Source organism: Hippoglossus stenolepis, chromosome 10, assembly GCF_022539355.2.
Source record: "Hippoglossus stenolepis isolate QCI-W04-F060 chromosome 10, HSTE1.2, whole genome shotgun sequence".
Taxonomy (NCBI): domain Eukaryota; kingdom Metazoa; phylum Chordata; class Actinopteri; order Pleuronectiformes; family Pleuronectidae; genus Hippoglossus; species Hippoglossus stenolepis.
The window spans coordinates 2645278-2667453 of NC_061492.1; the positions used below are offsets into that span (position 1 = coordinate 2645278).

The following is a 22176-nucleotide window of genomic DNA, read 5'->3' on the forward strand; positions in this document are numbered from 1 at the left end:
TGGGCTGAGACGTCATGATTGACAGCTGAGACTGACTCATGATTGGTCGAACGCGAGTATCAAGGGAAACTCGATACTTTGGCTCCACCCCCCGATCACTACGGCGCAGACTCCTCGTATCCAGGACCTTTTGACTCTGGATGCTTTGAGGAAGACGCGTCGTCCATCTTTATTTATCTATCCACTGCAAACCTCACTTCTTCCCGTCTCTTGTCCTTTTAATTCCATTCGTCGTGGATATCCAGCCAAGGACGACAACATCTCTTCATCTATTCATCACGAGCCTCCGTGATTCAAAGAAAAAATATTTACAACGACTCTTTACTCTCCTGCGTTCGGATCCTCTTCATGAAACTCACACTGCGGCGAGAATGAGTCACCACAGTGAGAGTTTTCATTTAAATGCAAATCATGTTTTCAGGTGACTGAAGGCCGAGCGTGGGGCCGGCTGTCCAGGTTCAGGGTTTGGGGCAGAGAGGGATGGAGGGATGGAGGGATGGAGGGATGGAGGGAGGGATGGAGGGATGGAGGGAGGGATGGAGGGATGAGACGGCAGCACGCTCTGGCAGGTGGTGAGGCCTGATGCAGGTTGCAGTGTTGGCGTGTCTGGAAGGGGAGCGGCTGAGCAGCAGGGATGAAATTAGAGCTTTTAAAACGGGCTTTCCTGGCCGACGCTCCGCCGGCCGGTCCTCAGAGACTCATTAAGAGATCCAGTGGGTCCCGGTGTCTGGTGGCTTCACCGAGTTCAGCCGACTAACACCGGAGAAACAGAATCAAACCCCCGACTGCTGCTGCTTTGCTGGCAGGAAAACAGCTCTGTGTGCACGAGAGTGTGCACGAGAGTGAGGAGAGAAAGTGAAGATATCTTTGGTAAAGTAAAGAAATAAACAAACTCAAGATGTTATTTCTGGAGAAGAGAGAAATGTCTTCAGTCTGATCACGATACAGGAATTCTGATATTTTACACGTCTGAAAAATGCTGGTTAACATTAAATATCTTTGTCTCATATCGCTCATTGGCACAGTGGAGGTAAATGAACCCTGCTGGAGAGGGCGCCTGAAGGGGGCGCTGTAGGGGGATCCACCTGGCATCATACAAGAACTGCCACCGTCATTCATTATTCGTTAAGTTCTGTTCCCCAACTCCTGAGAAAGGGTTCTGACTGGGTACCAGTGAAGTTCACCAGCTTGTTGTTCACCGTGTCTGTGGCCGGCAGCAGAACAGACGCCTGCTGGAGCCGAGAGACGAGTCTGTGAGTGGAGAGAGTGAACCAGAGCAGAGAAGTGGAGCTGAAAGACAACATGCAGCTCCACAGAGCCGAGGTGGAACCTGCAGAACCTGCTGATCAGTCACTTTATTCACTTAGTTTGAGATATTCTCGGGTCATTGAGCCTTTTAACGATCGGACAGAGTTGAAGCGTAAAAGGGAAGAGAGCGGAGAAGACATGTGGGAATCAAACCTGCGGCTGCTGCAGGAGAACTCAAACCATTTTATACATCTTTGATCAAATATTGATTAAAGTCACATTGATTCACCATATTCACCATATCAGTGAAACTTCTTGGGATATTTGGCTGTTTCAGGGTTAACGTGAGGTTTTGAGAAGCATCGTGTAAATCGGGTTAGGGTCCAAATGCATGAGTTTGTTTATGTGTGTAAGAAGATGCAGATTGTGTGTGTGTGTGTGTGTGTGTGTGTGTGTGTGTGTGTGTGTGTGTGTGTGTGTGCGTGTGTGTGTGTGTGTGTGTGTGTGTGTGAAGCTGTATTGTTCCCGTCTCATCACCATCCTCCCTCTAATTGGCAGCTCTCTCTCTCTGAGGACTTTTTAAGGGCCATCATCAGCATTTCATCACCATTACGGCTGATTCCCAGTCGTTCTGTGCTCCGCCTGCAGTCACACACTCTGAGTCAGTACAGGAGAGGACGTCTGCGTTCGTAAATCCTCTCTCAGGTGAAGTGAGGGAGTTTGTGTCCCGTGCAGGAACCAGCGAAGACATTTCATCTGTCTCCGTCTCTTTTAGTGTCTGAGTACAGGTAGGAAACCAATCTGATAATTCAGGGTGGGTCGCAGGAGATTTGTGGCACCGACCAGGAAGCGTGCCGTGGCTCCAGTTCCTTCTCTCCCCCCCCCCCCGCCCCTTCCTCCCTCTGCAAAAAGTCCTGAGCTCCCTGAAGCCGTCTCCAGGCTGATAACACGCTTCTTATTTTCCTCAGTGCTGATGCAGTCTCATCGTGCATCTTGAAGACGTCTCTCCAGGTAATCAGGGGACATGTGATGGAGTTTGATGCAGAGCTGGAGGACTCAGATTGCTTTCTCAACAACCCTCCCTCCCTCACACACACACACACACACACACACACACACACACACACACACACACACACACACACACACACACACACACACCTCCTCTCTCTCTCTCCCTCCATCCCTCCCTCCTTCCTTCACAAACCAAACCACAGCACAGATGTGGTGGGAGCTCAGCTGTGGGAGGAGGGAAAAATAAAACCCAGCTAAATAAGACGGCTTGAAAGAGGAAGAGCGACGCGACGCGCTGCCAAGAGGATATTTCCACATTTCTTGAAAGCGTCTCAGTTAAATGGAAAAACAAATGTGTGATTGATGTGTTCGACTTTGGCATCGACGGAGGAGGAGGAGAGAGGCCGTCCCATCTCCGAACGACGGCTTTGAAATGAGACGCCAGCGAAAGGAAAGTGAAAAGTTACATGAAGTAACAGGGATGCAGAGGAATGTTCGATGCTGAAATACTAAGATTTCACCTAAAGGACGATTTAATTAGTTTCATTTAAAGCACTTGAAAACAATAAAATACCAAAGATGTGACCTTGATGGAATCACAGAGACATTCAGGTCGAGGGGAGGCCAGAGCAGACACCCGGCGGACCGGAGGACACGGAAATTATGAATTTGTCTTCACATCTTCTCCAAAAGCTTCTCAATGGCCGCGCCTGCAGGCAGGTGACCAAAACTAACACACACACACACACACACACACACACACACACACACACACACACACACACACACACACACACACACACACACACACACACACACACACACACACACACACACACAGTGTTCTGGACGGCTAAGGGCCTGGCACGGTGTGGCTGGACGACCTGCCGCCACCTTGGCATCCAAACAGACAGGGCCCTTCTGAGTGCTGGGGGAGTGAGGCAGATGTGGAGCCCTCCCAACTCCCCCCCACACACACAGTCTGGCTGGGTGAGCAGAAGGATGGTGGGAGGAGGAGAGAGGTGAAGCTCCCTTTGTGACTCCCCCTCGTCACTCGTCCTCACCCCCCCCTCACTCCCTGCAGTCACCTGTTCTGATTTAAAAGATGTGGCACGATGAAGGACAGCAAGGAGAGAGAGAGGGAGTCAGACTGGAGGAGGTGGAGGGGTGAGGGGAGGAGGGAGAGAGGGAGTCAGACTGGAGGTGGAGGGGGAGAGGGAGAGAGGGAGAAGAGAGGAGGAGAGAGGAGTCAGACTGGAGGAGGTGGAGGGGAGGAGGGGTGAGGGAGGAGGGAGAGAGGAGTCAGACTGGAGGAGGTGGAGGGTGAGGGAGGAGGGAGAGAGGAGTCAGACTGAGGAGGTGGAGGGTAGGGAGGAGGAGAGAGGAGTCAGACTGGAGGAGGTGGAGGGTGAGGGAGGAGAGAGAGGGAGTCAGACTGGAGGAGGTGGAGGGTGAGGGAGGAGGGAGAGAGGAGTCAGACGGGAGGAGGAGGGGTGAGGGAGGAGGGAGAGAGGGAGTCAGACTGAGGAGGTGGAGGGTGAGGGAGGAGGGAGAGAGGAGTCAGACTGGAGGAGGTGGAGGGTGAGGGAGGAGGAGAGAGGGAGTCAGACTGAGGAGGTGGAGGGGTGAGGGAGGAGGGAGAGAGGAGTCAGACTGGAGGAGGTGGAGGGTGAGGGAGGAGGAGAGAGGAGTCAGACTGGAGGAGGTGGAGGGGGAGGAGGAGGGAGAGAGGAGTCAGACTGAGGAGGAGAGGGGTGAGGGGAGGAGGGAGAGAGGAGTCAGACTGGAGGAGGTGGAGGGTGAGAAGGAGAGAGAGGAGTCAGACTGGGAGGAGGAGGTGAGGGGAGAGAGAGGGAGACGAGTGGAGGGGTGAGGGAGGAGGGAGAGAGGGAGTCAGACTGGAGGAGGTGGAGGGTGAGGGGAGGAGGGAGAGAGGGAGTCAGACTGGAGGAGGTGGAGGGTGAGGGAGGAGGGAGAGAGGAGTCAGACTAGAGGAGGTGGGGGGTGAGGGAGGAGGAGAGAGGGAGTCAGACTGGAGGAGGAGGAGGCTGAGGAGGAGGAGAGAGGAGTCAGACTGGAGGAGGTGGAGGGGGAGGGAGGAGGGAGAGAGGAGTCAGACTGGAGGAGGTGGACGGGTGAAGGGAGGAGGGAGAGGGAGTCAGACTGGAGGAGGTGGAGGGGTGAGGGAGGAGGGAGAGGGAGTCAGACTGGAGGAGGTGGAGGGTGAGGGAGGAGGGAGAGAGGAGTCAGACTGGAGGAGGAGGGGTGAGGAGGGAGGGAGAGAGGGAGTCAGACTGGAGGAGGTGGAGGGGAGGGGAGGAGGGAGAGAGGGAGTCAGACTGGAGGAGGTGGAGGGTGAGGAGGGAGGGAGAGAGGGAGTCAGACTGGGGAGGTGGACGGTGAAGGAGGAGGGAGAGAGGAGTCAGACTGGAGGAGGTGGACGGGTGAGGGAAGGAGGAGAGAGGAGTCAGACTGGAAGAGGTGGAGGGGTGAGGGAGGAGGGAGAGGGAGTCAGACTGGAGGAGGTGGAGGGGGAGGGAGGAGGGAGAGAGGGAGTCAGATGAGGAGGTGGAGGGTGAGGGAGGAGGAGAGAGGGAGTCAGACTGGAGGAGGTGGAGGGGTGAGGAAGGAGGGAGAGAGGAGTCAGACTGGAGGAGGTGGTGGGGTGAGGAGGAGAGAGAGGGAGTCAGACTGGAGGAGGTGGAGGGTGAGGAGGAGGGAGAGGGAGTCAGACTGGAGGAGGTGGAGTGAGGGAGGAGAGAGGTCAGACTGGAGGAGGTGGAGGGTGAGGGGAGGAGAGAGAGGAGTCAGACTGGAGGAGGTGGAGGGTGAAGGGAGGAGGAGAGAGGGAGTCAGACTGGAGGAGGAGGGAGGAGGGAGAGGGAGTCAGACTGGAGAGGGGGAGGGAAGGAGGGAGAGAGAGTCAGACTGGAGGAGGTGGAGGGGTGAGGGAGGAGGGAGAGAGGAGTCAGACTGGAGGAGGTGGAGGGGTGAGGGAGGAGAGAGAGAGGGAGTCAGACTGGAGGAGGTGGAGGGTGAGGGAGGAGGGAGGAGGAGAGAGGGAGTCAGACTGGAGGAGGTGGAGGGTGAGGGAGGAGGGAGAGAGGAGTCAGACGAGGAGGTGGAGGGTGAGGGAGGAGGGAGAGAGGAGTCAGACTGGAGGAGGTGGAGGTAGGGAGGAGGAGAGAGGAGTCAGACTGGAGGAGGAGGGGTGAGGGAGGAGGAGAGAGGAGTCAGACTGGAGGAGGTGGAGGGTGAGGAGGAGGGAGAGAGGGAGTCAGACTGGAGGAGGAGGAGGTGAGGGAGGAGGGAGAGAGGAGTCAGACTGAGGAGGTGGAGGGTGAGGGAGGAGGAGAGAGGAGTCAGACTGAGGAGGTGGAGGTGAGGGGAGGAGGGAGAGGGAGTCAGACTGGAGGAGGAGGAGGGGTGGGGAGGAGGGAGAGAGGAGTCAGACTGGAGGAGGTGGAGGGTGAGGGAGGAGGGAGAGAGGGAGTCAGACTGGAGGAGGTGGAGGGGTGAGGGGAGGAGGGAGAGAGGGAGTCAGACTGGAGGAGGTGGAGGGGTGAGGGGAGGAGGGAGAGAGGGAGTCAGACTGGAGGAGGTGGAGGGGTGAGGGGAGGAGGGAGAGAGGGAGTCAGACTGGAGGAGGAGGAGGGGTGAGGGGAGGAGGGAGAGAGGGAGTCAGACTGGAGGAGGTGGAGGGGTGAGGGAGGAGGGAGAGAGGAGTCAGACTGGAGGAGGTGGAGGGTGAGGGAAGGAGGGAGAGAGGGAGTCAGACTGGAGGAGGTGGAGGGTGAGGGGAGGAGGGAGAGAGGGAGTCAGACTGGAGGAGGAGGAGGGAGGAGGGAGAGAGGAGTCAGACTGGAGGAGGTGGAGGGTGAGGGGAGGAGGGAGAGGAGTCAGACTGAGGAGGTGGAGGAGGGAGAGGAGAGAGGGAGTCAGACTGGAGGAGGTGGAGGGTGAGGGGAGGAGAGGAGAGGGAGTCAGACTAGGAGGAGGAGGGTGAGGGAGGAGGGAGAGAGGAGTCAGACTGGAGGAGGTGGAGGGCTGAGGAAGGGGAGAGAGGGACTGGAGAGGAGGTGGAGGGTGAGGAGGAGGAGAGAGGAGTCAGACTGGAGTGGAGGAGGGAGGGAGGAGGGGAGAGAGTCAACTGAGGAGGTGGAGGAGGGAAGGAGGGAGAGAGTCGAGGAGGAGAGGTGAGGGAGAGGGAGAGAGAGTCAGACTGGAGGAGGTGGAGGGTGAGGGGAGGAGAGAGAGAGGAGTCAGACTGGAAGAGGTGGAGGGTGAGGGAGGAGGGAGATAGGGAGTCAGACTGGAGGAGGTGGAGGGTGAGGAGGAGGGAGAGAGGGAGTCAGACTGGAGGAGGTGGAGGGGTGAGGGAGGAGGGAGGAGTCAGACTGGAGGAGGTGGACGGGTGAGGAAGGAGGGAGAGAGGAGTCAGACTGGAGGAGGGAGGGGTGAGGGAGGAGGGAGAGAGGAGTCAGACTGGAGGAGGTGGAGGGGTGAGGGGGAGAGAGAGAGGAGTCAGACTGGAGGAGGTGGAGGGTGAGGAGAGAGAGGAGAGAGGAGTCAGACTGGAGGAGGTGGAGGGTGAGGGAGGAGGGAGAGAGGAGTCAGAGGAGGAGGTGAGGGGAGGAGGGAGAGAGGAGTCAGACTGGAGGAGGTGGAGGGTGAGGGAGGAGGGAGAGAGGAGTCAGACTGGAGGAGGTGGAGGGGTGAGGGGAGGAGGGAGATAGGAGTCAGACTGGAGGAGGTGGAGGTGAGGGGAGGAGGGAGAGAGGAGTCAGACTGGAGGAGGAGGGTGAGGGAGGAGGGAGAGAGGATGGGAGGAGGAGGAAGGAGGGAGAGAGGGAGTCAGACTGGAGGAGGAGGAGGGTGAGGGAGGAGGAGATAGGAGTCAGACTGGAGGAGGTGGAGGGTGAGGGAGGAGGAGAGAGGGAGTCAGACTGGAGGAGGTGGGGGTGAGGGAGGAGGAGGAGAGGGAGTCAGACTGGAGGAGGTGGGGGGGAGGGAAGGAGGGAGAGAGGGAGTCAGACTGGAGGAGGTGGAGGGGTGAGGGAGGAGGAGAGAGGAGTCAGACTAGAGGTGGAGGTGAGGAGAGAGAGAGGAGTCAGACTGGAGGAGGTGGAGGGTGAGGGGGAGGGAGGAGGGAGAGAGGGAGTCAGACTGGAGGAGGTGGAGGGGTGAGGGAGGAGGGAGAGAGGGAGCAGACTGGGGAGGAGGGTGAGGAGGAGGGAGAGAGGGAGTCAGACTGGAGGAGGTGGAGGGTGAGGGAGGAGGGAGAGAGGAGTCAGACTGGAGGAGGTGGAGGAGGGAGGAGGAGAGAGGGAGTCAGACTGAGGAGGTGGAGGTGAGGGAGGAGGGAGAGAGGAGTCAGACTGGAGGAGGTGGAGGAGGGAGGAGGGAGAGAGGAGTCAGACTGGAGGGTGAGGGAGGAGGGAGAGAGGGAGAGAGGGAGTCAGACTGGAGGAGGTGGAGGGGTGAGGGAGGAGGGAGAGAGAGTCAGACTGAGGAGGAGGTGGGGTGAGGGAGGAGGGAGAGAGGAGTCAGACTGGAGGAGGTGGAGGGGTGAGGGGAGGAGGAGAGAGGAGTCAGACTGGAGGAGGTGGGGTGGGAGGAGGAGAGAGGAGTCAGACTGGAGGAGGTGGAGGGTGAGGGGAGGAGGGAGAGAGGGAGTCAGACTGGAGGAGGTGGAGGGGTGAGGGAGGAGGAGCCTCTCTCCCTTCACCTACGTACCCACACACACCCTGGCGGGGGGAGACAGGTGCATCCACCTCCTCCCTCTACTGCATCTTCATTAGTACGAGTTCAGAGTGTTTGAAGGGCACAAACACACACACGCACAAACACACACACACACACACACACACACACACACACACACACACACACACACACACACACACACACACACACACACACACACACACACACACACACAGTGAGTGATGCAGCTCTGATTCACACCCACCAACATCCGCTCTGCTCTTTGTTTGCTGCCTCCAACCAGCAGCAGAACAAAGTTCCAACTTCTGAATTAAAGAATAAACGGAAACAGAAAACTAATTGTTGGTTTTATTTTAATGTTTCTGTTTTTACACTGACCCCCTGTCGCTTACTAGATCATCCAAAAACTACATTTCAACATTTTCATCCTTTTCCCAGAGATCAACTCTTGGATTTTGGTATAAAACAAATCAGGCATATTTAGGGGCGTGGTTTCTGTCCGAGTAATATTTTGACTTTGTCTGTGTTCATCTACTGTGATGGAGATCGAATGAATTCACCAATTTGTCATTAATTCATTGACACATTCATATACATTCATAACAGAGTCCAGAAAAATGAACAAAAAGAAAACAGGAGCAAAAGTCAAAGCCTGAGGAATAAATACAGAACATAACATATAATTTAATTTAAAGCAAATGAGATGTGAAATAAGTAAAACCAACTAAACATAAAAACTAAATTATATAACATTTGCAATATAAAATGTTCAAAAATACTATTATATACACACCAAGGGAAATCGCATTTCTTAAAATTATATACAAAATGAGCAAATTAGCAAATAACAAAAAATTTAAAAATGTGTAGCCATTAGATAAACATAATTTTTCCGGATAAACTTTTACAGAAAATAACCAATATATCATAAAATAATTAGGATGAATCTAGAGAGAACAACAACAACTACTAACAACTAACTCCTTAATCCAAGCCGATCAAGATGGTGACTTCATGGAAAAAGTCATGTATCTGTAACATACTAATATACTTGTACTCTGTGCGTCTCATACTGTGATTCAGTGTCTGTGAGCCTGTGTCCAGACTCTCAGTGTGTCTGTCTCCGTCTTTTTGTTTTTCCTCTGACGTCGGTTTTGCATGAGCGAGCTCCGCCAGCCGGTTGATTGGTAATTCTCAGGCCTCGGCAGGTGAAGGTCCCGAAGCAGAAGCAGCAAATGAACCGATTCATACGACTGCTCCGGCTGGACTCAGATAACCACACTGCAGAGAAGCTCAATATCACATCCAGTTCGGAATGAACTTCACAAGTTAACTTTTCTGCTGTTTTACGATTACAATTACACAACCTATATTTTATATTTAATGCAATATTATATATATAACATTAAATTCATATTCAATGCTCACTCACAGTAACTTTATGGGGTAATTACTTTGCTGAAACCTGATTTGTTCCATCTGCTGTTTTAAGTCTATTCAGTTTATTCTTTTTTGCCAATCATGGTACTTTTTACTGTGATTATACATATAAGTGTGTACAAAGCACCTTAATCTGTAGTAATTTTATGCAATATCTTGAGTCCTGTTTAATGTACAAATACTTTGTAAGAGGTGGAACGGCAAAAAAAGTGAACTTGAAACTTATTTGAACACGTGACCTTTGCTGACATCTTTCTGTTGAGGCCCTTCCTCTAACAAACATCTCAAAGTAGAAGACGTTGACACACAAACCTCCTCGCTCTGTATTTGACTTCACGTGGTTTGGATTCTCTGCTGCTGCTCGGAGCTTTAGTGCAAAGTCCTCAGATCAATTCCATTAAACACATTTCGGAAGCTGGGCCCGGGGAGGAGGTGGAACTGCAGTGACAGCTCTGGGAACTCGGTGTCCTCCCTCCGTGATGGCGAATAGATCTCATTTAGATGTGGATGGATGAGGCTGCGGTCGGAGCTGCTGCAGCGCCACTACATCACCATTTGTTTTCATTACGCAGCCAGAAACAACCTCGCCGGATGGAGCGACAGCGGACGACCACGGTATAGATTTTGTGGAGTGCGTCATTGTTCGCGTGCAGCAGAAACTTTTAGTGAAACACAGCCGCTGCAGCTCTCTCCGTTTGTCTGACCAGTTGATTCATGTGTTTGTGATGTAAAGAGAGGAGGAATAATTGGCACGACTCCCTGAACACTCGCATGCACGACGTGTTATTTTCTCTGCCATCAAACCGTCTCAGGAGCTTCCTGAAGGTCGATGTTAGCGGCAGACTGTCCTCACAGTAAAGTGTGTGTGTGTGTGTGTGTGTGTGTGTACATTTCTATTCTCAGGGCATGGATCTGCTTTTCTGATCCTGTCACATGCGTAAAATATGGAAAACACATGAATATGTGAATATATAAAATGTCTAAATACGATCTCTGTGCACAGTATGATAGTAGAAACTTCTTGTTCGATTAGTGAGATATTACAGGAAGTAAATCTGAGATCAAAATGTAAAAGCTGAAGACAAACCCTGCAGCAGATTATATAAATGTAAAAAGACAAATCACATGATTAAAGTTTCTCTCTTCATAATGTTTTAGAGGAAAATGAATGAAAATAAATAAACCCAAACACAGACAGATGAACATTTGCTGAATATCCTTTAACTGCAGTTGTACAAAACCTTTATCAACAAAATAACAACAAAAACAACTTTTAAATAACCTGATTCAAATTTATTTTGTCCATTCAAACATGAATTAAACCTTTTATTGAAAATTGTATTGAAGTGTCCAGTTGATTTATTCACTTGAATGAAAACACCAGACTCAGAAGATTCCAGCTGAAATAAGAATTAAAGCCAGAGGCCCCAGCTCCTTCTTTGCTCTGGCATTAAGCAGAAGCTCTGGGATAAATGTGATTGATTGACTCGGGTTCATCCCTTCGAGTGCGCGGCCACTTATGAATCTCAAATATCGGTGGATTTCACGGGTAACCCCCCCCCGCCCCCCCGCGTCACGCTCAGCTCCGTCTCGCCTCCGTGGAATTTGTGCCACTACAGGTCAGAAACCCTCAAGAGCAGCGAGGAGTTAGTCACGCTTCTATACTGGGACACGTGGGAAAGTGGATGTGCTCATACTGTCTCAGTGCGAGAGAGACCCCCCAGATGTCTCATTAGCTATATCATTAGGGAGACAGCTGGAAGGGGGTGCGGACAGCTGACGTGGGGCTGCAATGACGGGATACACTCACATCTCATGTCCAGTGTTTCAGGGTCTCATGATAACACACAGAGGAGCTACCCCACTCATTCTGTTTTGCACGTTACCCGGCGCATGCACATCAACATTTCTCAGACTTCCTGCAGCATAATCCACTTTCACAAGGTCGATTCAAACAGAACTTTCAAGAAAATCCCAACACGTCAACGTCGTCGTGTTTCTGCCTCCTCGTGGTTTAACACATTCTCCAACACAAGTAGCACATTTACAGCTCGTTGGTGAAGAAATCATCTTCTGCTGATCATTTTCAAATCCAGCCTTGTGGAATATTTCGATATTCATTGAATTATCTCTGAAACCTGGCGCCGCTGAGGACGGTAAAAACATTATGGATGTTTTAACGGGCCACCGACACGGGAAGGATTTCACCCGCTGCTGCTGATGTTTTGTCCGACTGTTACAAATGGGTCATTGTGTGTGTAAGAGAATAGTCTACGATCTTATAAGTAAGATACAAGTTTTTAATGACATTATGAAACCATGGGACAAATTTGACTGTAGCGAGTCGTCACAGTCGAAGTATCTAATGCGAAACACTGCAGAAGAAGTCAGGGTCGAGGTATCTCTGCATCCTGTAGGAACATAAACACGACCTGAGGCTTATGTAGATAAGAAAATAATAATCACACAGTAGGAAATTGCATTGTTACAATATACTCATTTCCTTTTGGTTTGAAAATCAAACAGCAGAAGCTTAAAACTCGTTAGAGATGATGATTGATTATTATCATCAATCGATCAAGTTGCATTAATCTCTCCGTGTTTACATGACGACTGTGGAGCTGTGGTTTAAAAAAAGACACTTGATAAAACACAATCATAGAAATGGTTTATTCACAGACGTAACAGTATTAACATTACGCTTTAGGCTGATCACACGTTGCACATGTACAATTTTGAATCTGCAAAGTTACTGCTAACGTCAACTGTCAGATGATCTATGTTGTAAACTTAAAAAAAACCCTGCATGAGCGCGGTGGCGTCACGGCTCCTGAAGAAGCAGAAGCTGCTCTGTCGCAGTCAGGATGCTTCTCAGAAGAAGCTGAGAATAAAGCTTCCATTCACAGACAGAACAAACGACGCAGTGAGGAGTCGCTGCAGAGTCACGATGCACAGGGCCGGCAGTTAGAAGTCGGGTGTGATAGATGAAGGAGGGTAAACATTTGCAGCAGGGTCGTGCTGAACGGGCTCTGGCTCTTTAATACTCTCTCATTAATGCACCGTGCATTGACTCACGGATCACTCACGGCTAAATTACAGCTCTGCCTTTGCTTATTCACTCGATTGGGGAAATTAATGATGTGGCGAGACACAGTTAAAACGCTTTCCTTTTTTCTACCGTTGATCCGTTTACCGTTTATTATGGTTTTCACATTAGATGATGAAAAGTTTCTCTATTGCGACTTTGGCAGCGAACCACAGGGATAAAAGCTTTGCTGTGAATAAAGTGCGTCATGTTGGGTGACGTGTGCTGAAGCTGAGGTTCTGCCGCCGGCCACGGTTTGATTCTAGGTTCACAGAACTCGATGCTATCAGGAAATAAAAAGGTCAGAAATGTAGCAGAGTAAAACAATGAAAGAGCAAAGAAAGGAAATGGAATAAAAGTAGGTTTCACATGAGCAGCAAGACGAGGAGGTAACTCAAGAGTGTATAAATACACAACTAAATACATGTACATAGATAGTGTTTTGGATCTGCATCAGTTTTAATCTCCGTCCAACACGTCTCACACGCCTTCAGAGATCATGTGACCACTCACATGCACTGGACATGCACGTCCCCCTGGACACAGGTTGTTGGAATAACATCTGTAAACAGTTGGTTCTGCAGATTTGAAGTTTATTAAAATTCAAGTGTCCATTTTGTTCTTCATGATTCAAGGACCCTGGTGTTTCCTTCACTTCTGTTTGAGTTACAATGCAGAAGATGTGTTATCCCGTCACCGCAGAGAGGGGGCGCTGCAGCAGTCAGCTGGAGTCTCGGAGAAGAAGAAGCGGTGGCGGAAATGAGGCAGTTGTGTTTTGAAAGAGGGAAATTTAAAACTCGACGGTGTGAAACAGAAATGAATAAAACCATCGAGAGCCAGAGGAACATGAGCTGAACGGAGCCGAACTTAAAGTGGGTTCATGGACGTTTTCTCACTTACACGTTGTTTGAATCCGATAAAAAACAAGTGAAGCTAGTTTCTTGTGTTTTGAATCGAATCTCTCGGTCGCGTTCACTTCACTTAAATCTCTGTTTCCCACAAACACCAGTGTTACATCTGTAGATCTTTGTTATTTGTGAATAATCATTTATTTTCACTCTCGTTCTATAAATTCACCTCGTACACTTTTATCATGTACGTGTGTCACAGAGGCAGCCATCACTTCCTCCAGCAGATAATCAACCTGTGATGTTGGAGAAAGACACGAGGTCACGTTGAAGCTTCCCTCGTTTCTTGTGAAACCAAACTCCGAGTTCCTCCATCTTTGTTTGCGGCTCATTCACACGTGTGTATTCCGTGCTGCTGCGTTTGGGATGCGAAACATTTCTACTGTGAATCTGCGTCTGTGTTGGAACACGTTGATGAAACATTCAGTCAGTAGATCGATGTGCAGTCACACACTGGGGACGACCCCATGAGGACGGAGCGGTCAGAAACAAGATGGCTGCACACACTTTACTACTGAACGTGTGTGTGTCACAGCAGGAGACGGTTCAACATGAAGCAGAACATGAACCACAACATGTTTTATGATGTTGCTCACAAACAGGAGTCGATGCACCTTCAGCATTTAGGAGGAATTCAAATGTTGAAGCTGAACTAAACCTCTGTTGTTTTGTTGTTGAGGAATGAATGAAAACACTTTGACAGACACAATCATTTTGGCTTCATATTTACATCTCAACTTAAAAAAGGTCAGAACTCTGTTTCTGTTTCATAGTTTTTATTATTTTGATCACAATATTAAAATCACATCACTAGGCTGCTGTTGAATAAACACTTTTACAGACAGAATCATTTTGGCTTCATCACATCAAACAGACAAATGTTCATATATGTTGGATTATTTCATATGTGAACAGACTTTATGTGATTAAACATGAATCATGTCTCATGTGTGAGTTTTAATAAAGTTTGTTGAATGTGAACAATGATCAGCTGTTATTGATAATGTGTTTTTATGTGGATCTTCATCAGTTTGCTCGACTTCATGGATCCACACAAAATCTAAATGACAGAAAACATTTTCACCAAGTAAAAAAAAACAAAGATAAAGATCAGAAAATAATGAAATCTTTTTACACACGGGAAAAGTCGACAGTAGAAATAAAAACGAGTGAGAAGTAAAAGGAGAAATGAACAAAGGTTTAGAATAACGAGTTTAACATTTAGATTCAGCAGATTTCTCTTGAAGAAATAAACATGATGAATAAAATCTTTATCTCTAACTGCTCTGATCCAGCGTCACAGAGACATTCACAGGTAACAGCTTCACTGGATGATGATGATCTCCAGTGAAAAAGTATGGAAACATCTTCTGAGTGAAAGTGTGTGTGAAGGTGTGAATGTGTTTGTTAGTATCAGGATCAGAGAACGACAGTTTTCCTCTGTTCCAGTCCAGTTTCACTCTGATCCTCTGGATCTTCTGCACAGAGATCAGATGATGCTGATGGTGACAATGCTGAGTATTTACCTTCATGGAACCATATTCCCCAGTATCCAGACTGTTTGTTTCCCTTCCTCTGGAGAGGCTCTGCTCTTACACCCAGTTCCCAGCGTGTACTGTCTCCAACCAGGACGTCCCAGATGTGAGTCCCTGAGTTAAAACCCTCAGATCCCAGGACTATGATGTAATTATCAAACCTCTCTGGATTGTCAGGAAGCTTCTGTCTCTCTCCTCCTCTCAAACTGGTCAGATCTTCAGACAGGACGAGTACTGGATTAGCAGAGTTTGGGTCCAGAACCACAGGACTGTAGGAGACCACGTCCTTCATGTTGTTCCAGATGTTGAAGCTCAGGTTGCCCAGATGTTTGGCCTTGTCTATCAGAGCTCCCGAGGCCAGCTGTGGATCATCCAGCAGGAGGCGCTGCTGGACTCGTTCCACTGCAGCCTTGTAGTTGAGCAGGAACGAGACGTCTTCAGCTCTCAGCTCGTCCTCTGTGGTTCTGATTGTGTCTGAAAGAGCCGTTATGTCTCTGCTCAGAGACTCAATCTTCTCCTTCATCATCCGACTCTTCTGCTCCTCTTCCTCCCTCAGTGCAGCCATCCTGGCCTCCTCTTCCTCCTCCAGAAACTGATGAAGCTTATTAAACTGCTCCTTGATCTGCGTCTCTGTGAGTCCGGCCTGGACCTTAATGTGTTTTGCTGTTTGTTCAAACTCTACTTTAACACGTTCAAAACACTGTAACTTCTTCTTCAAGGGCTCCAGAGTTTCCTGAAGCTGCTTCTTGTGTTGTTGTGCAGCTTCATCGATGGGTCTGAATCTGTGGCCGGTGTGTTTTTCTGAATCTCTGCAGACGAGACACACTGGCTGCTGATGGTGCAGACAGAAGAGTCTGAGTTTCTCTGAGTGCTGACTGCAGAGATCATGTGAAGAGCTCTTATCTCTCTCCTGTAAGAAGGTCTCACACAGCTTCTTTAACACCAGGCTAACAGGTGGTTCTGACCTTGAAGATCTTCTCTTACAAAGTGGACACACTTTTACTTCTTTGTCTTTCCACCAGCTCTTCACACAGTCTTTACAGAAGCTGTGGCTACATGACAGAAGAACAGGATCTCTGAAGACATCATGGCAGACGGGACAGCAGAGATCCTCTTCTGATCTGGAAGCCATTGAGTCTCCAGGTGAAGCTGAAAACAGACAGTCAGTCAGTCACAGCTCCACGAACTTCACTGAGGTTCACTTCCTGTCTGAGTCGAGGTGTTTGTTAAACTCACGGTCAGTGTGTGGAGCGTCGGCAGGTTGTAGTTTGACTCTTCTCTCCTGTAGCTGGACTCACTCAGGACGTTTGGTCTGGTTTGGTTTAGTTTGGTTTGGAAGGTGAATGTGATCGTCTGGTTTTCAGCCTGCGTCTCTTCCGGGAGGAACAGATGTTTCCTGGTTTCTCAGGTGAGTCAGGAGAGGGTGGAGCTTGAGATGCTGGATGATGAAACCTGTAAAACCTGAAACAAATGTACAAGCAGCTCTGCTGCCAGTACAAACTATGCACCTCCCTTATGGACTGCACTCTAACACTTTAACTCTTAACTGTGCCTGATTCATCTGCCTGTGAAATATCAACGGTGCATGTGAAATACATTCACTGTACATATTCTCACACTGCACATATCTTTACTGTCTATACACTGTAAACATTAGTTAACTTACATTCATAAGTCAGACTGCAGGTCAGACCTTCACGCTCGTCCAGGATCTGAAGTGATAGTTTCAACTTCCGGACTCGTTCATTTCACACAAATCTGTATCAGCATCACTCTGATAATTATTATGAACAATATATTTGTCATATATAACATTATAAATAATCTCATTATAATAGAATATTCATTTGCTGTTCTCCACAATATGTTTAACATCTAACACTAAATATATAGAAAATAATATCAGTGATACTTGTGATTGTGTTTAATTAATCATACTATAACACTTGGCCTGTTTGTAGATGAAACATGGAGAACGTCACTAATTCAGCATGTACTTTATAATTTGTTGAATTGTGTGTCGGCCATGACCTTCACTTTAACGGCCTCAAGAATGGTGGCTAGTGGGTAATGTTAGCTAACGTAGCTAATGCTAGCGCGGTAATGCTACCTAGCAAGCGATGCTTAGTTTGCTCTTTAACCAAACGATGTGAGACCAGAAACATGACAATGAGGTAAAGTGTGATTCTGTGTGAAATGTAATCACAGTTAACTGAGACTCCCCCACAGAGTCATGATGTCATCACATTGTTTGACTGAATTTACCCTGAATGTAGATCTCAGCTCCAGACCAGAGTTTGTGACTGCAGCATTTCTACTGACCCCCCGGCTCGGCTCGGCTTGGCTCGGCTTGGTACACATCAGCTCCTCGTGTGTCACAGAGGCAGCCATCACTTCCTCCAGCAGATAATCAACCTGTGATGTTGGAGAAAGACACGAGGTCACGTTGAAGCTTCCTCGTTTCTTTGAAACCAAACTCCGAGTTCCTCCATCTTTGTTTGCGCTCATTCACACGTGTGTATTCCGTGCTGCTGCGTTTGGGATGCGAAACATTTCTACTGTGAATCTGCGTCTGTGTTGGAACACGTTGATGAAACATTCAGTCAGTAGATCGATGTGCAGTCACACACTGGGGACGACCCCATGAGGACGGAGCGGTCAGAAACAAGATGGCTGCAGACACTTTACTACTGAACGTGTGTGTGTCACAGCAGCAGGAGACGGTTCAACATGAAGCAGAACATGAACCAGAACATGTTTTATGATGTTGCTCACAAACAGGAGTCGATGCACCTTCAGCATTTAGGAGGAATTTAAATGTTGAAGCTGAACTAAACCTCTGTTGTTTTGTTGTTGAGGAATGAATGAAAACACTTTGACAGACACAATCATTTTGGCTTCATATTTACATCTCAACTTAAAAAAGGTCAGAACTCTGTTTCTGTTTCATAGTTTTTATTATTTTGATCACAATATTAAAATCACATCACTAGGCTGCTGTTGAATAAACACTTTTACAGACAGAATCATTTTGGCTTCATCACATCAAACAGACAAATGTTCATATATGTTGGATTATTTCATATGTGAACAGACTTTATGTGATTAAACATGAATCATGTCTCATGTGTGAGTTTTAATAAAGTTTGTTGAATGTGAACAATGATCAGCTGTTATTGATAAATGTGTTTTTATGTGGATCTTCATCAGTTTGCTCGACTTCATGGATCCACACAAAATCTAAATGATAGAAAACATTTTCCATGAAAGTAAAAAACAAACCAAAGATAAAGATCAGAAAATAATGAAATCTTTTTACACACGTGGAAAAGTCGACAGGAGAAATAAAAACGAGTGAGAAGTAAAAGGAGAAATAAACAAAGCTTTAGAATAACGAGTTTAACTTTTAGATTCAGCAGATTTCTCTTGAAGAAATAAACATGATGAATAAAATCTTTCTCTCTAACTGCTCTGATCCAGCGTCACAGAGACATTCACAGGTAACAGCTTCACTGGGTGATGATGATCTAAAATGCTAAAGTATGGAAACATCTTCTGAGTGAAAGTGTGTGTGAAGGTGTGAATGTGTTTGTTAGTATCAGGATCAGAGAACGACAGTTCTCCTCTGTTCCAGTCCAGTTTCACTCTGATCCTCTGGATCTTCTGCACAGAGAGACGAGATGATGCTGATGGTGACTCTGCTGAGTATTTACCTTCATTGAACCTTATTCTCCATAATCCAGACGGATTGATTCCCTTCCTCTGGACAGACTCTGCTCTTACACCCAGTAACCAGTGTGTACTGTCTCCAACCAGGACGTCCCAGCTGTGAGTCCCTGAGTTAAAACCCTCAGATCCCAGGACTAATGGATAATGATCAAACCTCTCTGGATTGTCAGGAAGCTTCTGTCTCTTTCCTCCTCTCAAACTGGTCAGAGCTTCAGACAGGACAAGTCCTGGATGAGCAGAGTTTGGGTCCAGAACCACAGGACTGTAGGAGACCACGTCCTTCATGTTGTTCCAGATGTTGAACCTCAGGTTGCCCAGATGTTTGGCCTCGTCTATCAGAGCTCCCGAGGCCAGCTGTGGATCATCCAGCAGGGGGCGCTGCTGGACTCGTTCCACTGCAGCCTTGTAGTTGAGCAGGAACCGAGACGTCTTCAGCTCTCAGCTCGGCCTCTGTGGTTCTGATTGTGTCTGAAAGAGCCGTTATGTCTCTGCTCAGAGACTCAATCTTCTCCTTCATCATCCGACTCTTCTGCTCCTCTTCCTCCCTCAGTGCAGCCATCCTGGCCTCCTCTTCCTCCTCCAGAAACTGATGAAGCTTTTTAAACTGCTCCTTGATCTGCGTCTCTCTGAGTCCGGCCTGGACCTTAATGTGTTCTGCTGTTTGTTCACACTTTACTTTAACACGTTCAAAACACTGTAACTTCTCCTTCAAGGGCTCCAGAGTTTCCTGAAGCTGCTTCTTGTGTTGTTGTGCAGCTTCATCGATGGGTCTGAATCTGTGGTCGCTGTGTTTTTCTGAATCTCTGCAGACGAGACACACTGGCTGCTGATGGTCCAGACAGAAGAATGTGAGTTTCTCTGAGTGCAGACTGCAGAGAGCATGTGAAGAGCTCTGATCTCTCTCCTGTAAGAAGGTCTCACACAGGTTCTTTAACACCAGGTTACAAGGTGGTTTACGCTTTGAAGATCTTCTCTTACAAACTGGACACTCTTTTACTTCTTCGTCTTTCCACCAGCTCTTCAAACAGTCTTTACAGAAGCTGTGGCTACATGACAGAATGACAGGATCTCTGAAGACATCTTGGCAGACGGGACAGCAGAGATCCTCTTCTGATCTGGAAGCCATTGAGTCTGCAGGTGAAGCTGAAAACAGACAGTCAGTCAGTCACAGCTCCACGTGGTTCACTGAGGTTTACTTCCTCTCTCAGTCGAGGTGTTTGTTAAACTCACGGTCAGTGTGTGGAGCGTCGGCAGGTTGTAGTTTGACTCTTCTCTCCTGTAGCTGGACTCACTCAGGACGTTTGGTCCGGTTTGGTTTAGTTTGGTTTGGAAGGTGAATGTGATCGTCTGGTTTTCAGCCTGCGTCTCTTCAGGGAGGAACAGACGTTTCTCAGGTGAGTCAGGAGAGGGTGGAGCTTGAGATGCTGGATGATAAAACCGGTAAAACCTGAATCAAATGTACAAGCAGCTCTGCTGCCAGTACAAACTATGCACCTCCCTTATGGACTGCACTCTAACACTTTAACTCTTAACTGTGCCAGATTCATCTGCCTGTGCAATATCAACGGTTCATGTGCAATACATTCACTGTACATATTCTCACACTGCACATATCTTTACTGTCTATACACTGTAAACATTAGTTAACTTACATTCATAAGTCAGACTGCAGGTCAGACCTTCACGCTCGTCCAGGATCTGAAGTGATAGTTTCAACTTCCGGACTCGTTCATTTCACACAAATCTGTATCAGCATCACTCTGATAATTATTATGAACAATATATTTGTCATATATAACATTATAAATAATCTCATTATAATAGAATATTCATTTGCTGTTCTCCCACAATATGTTTAACATCTAACACTAAATATATAGAAAATAATATCAGTGATACTTGTGATTGTGTTTAATTAATCATACTATAACACTTGGCCTGTTTGTAGATGAAACATGGAGAACGTCACTAATTCAGCATGTACTTTATAATTTGTTGAATTGTGTGTCGGCCATGACCTTCACTTTAACGGCCTCAAGAATGGTGGCTAGTGGGTAATGTTAGCTAACGTAGCTAATGCTAGCGCGGCTAATGCTACCTAGCAAGCGGATGCTTAGTTTGCTCTTTAACCAAACGATGTGAGACCAGAAACATGACAATGAGGTAAAAGTGTGATTCTGTGTGAAATGTAATCACAGTTAACTGAGACTCCCCCACAGAGTCATGATGTCATCACATTGTTTGACTGAATTTACCCTGAAAGTAGATCTCCAGCTCCAGACCAGAGTTTGTGACTGCAGCATTTCTACTGACCCCCCGGCTCGGCTCGGCTTGGCTCGGCTTGGTACACATCAGCTCCTCGTGTGTCACAGAGGCAGCCATCACTTCCTCCAGCAGATAATCAACCTGTGATGTTGGAGAAAGACACGAGGTCACGTTGAAGCTTCCCTCGTTTCTTTTGAAACCAAACTCCGAGTTCCTCCATCTTTGTTTGCGGCTCATTCACACGTGTGTATTCCGTGCTGCTGCGTTTGGGATGCGAAACATTTCTACTGTGAATCTGCGTCTGTGTTGGAACACGTTGATGAAACATTCAGTCAGTAGATCGATGTGCAGTCACACACTGGGGACGACCCCATGAGGACGGAGCGGTCAGAAACAAGATGGCTGCAGACACTTTACTACTGAACGTGTGTGTGTCACAGCAGGAGACGGTTCAACATGAAGCAGAACATGAACCACAACATGTTTTATGATGTTGCTCACAAACAGGAGTCGATGCACCTTCAGCATTTAGGAGGAATTTAAATGTTGAAGCTGAACTAAACCTCTGTTGTTTTGTTGTTGAGGAATGAATGAAAACACTTTGACAGACACAATCATTTTGGCTTCATATTTACATCTCAACTTAAAAAAGGTCAGAACTCTGTTTCTGTTTCATAGTTTTTATTATTTTGATCACAATATTAAAATCACATCACTAGGCTGCTGTTGAATAAACACTTTTACAGACAGAATCATTTTGGCTTCATCACATCAAACAGACAAATGTTCATATATGTTGAATTATTTCATATGTGAACAGACTTTATGTGATTAAACATGAATCATGTCTCATGTGTGAGTTTTAATAAAGTTTGTTGAATGTGAACAATGATCAGCTGTTATTGATGAATGTGTTTTTATGTGGATCTTCATCAGTTTGCTCGACTTCATGGATCCACACAAAATCTAAATGATAGAAAACATTTTCCATGTGTAGTGGTCAAAAGTTTAGTGTGACAGTTGAATGCCAATCGGGTTCACCACATATATCCAGAATAAACGGGACGTGAGGCTGATGATTCCAGAAATAGACAATTTATTCAAGTTGGACAAAGGATTTAAAAAGACTGATCAAACAGCACAGGATCATGTGCAAAGTATGGATTACTGGCCTGTACTTGATATAAATAACAGATTAACAAGAGAGAAGTTAAAGGCTCCAGAC

The 22176-nt window shown here is 47.7% G+C and overlaps 1 protein-coding gene across 1 annotated transcript; it reads right to left on the reverse strand.

Annotated features, from left to right (window-relative positions):
• Positions 1–321: 321 nt before the first annotated feature.
• LOC118116594 (zinc-binding protein A33-like) lies at positions 322–19812 on the reverse strand. The gene is made up of 4 exons (XM_047341685.1): positions 19575–19812; positions 14938–15854; positions 14751–14900; positions 322–360 (listed from the first exon to the last, which is right to left on the reverse strand). Exons 1-4 carry the CDS (start codon positions 19810–19812, stop codon positions 322–324), a joined length of 1344 nt encoding a protein of 447 aa, XP_047197641.1.
• Between the last annotated feature and the right edge of the window lie 2364 nt (positions 19813–22176).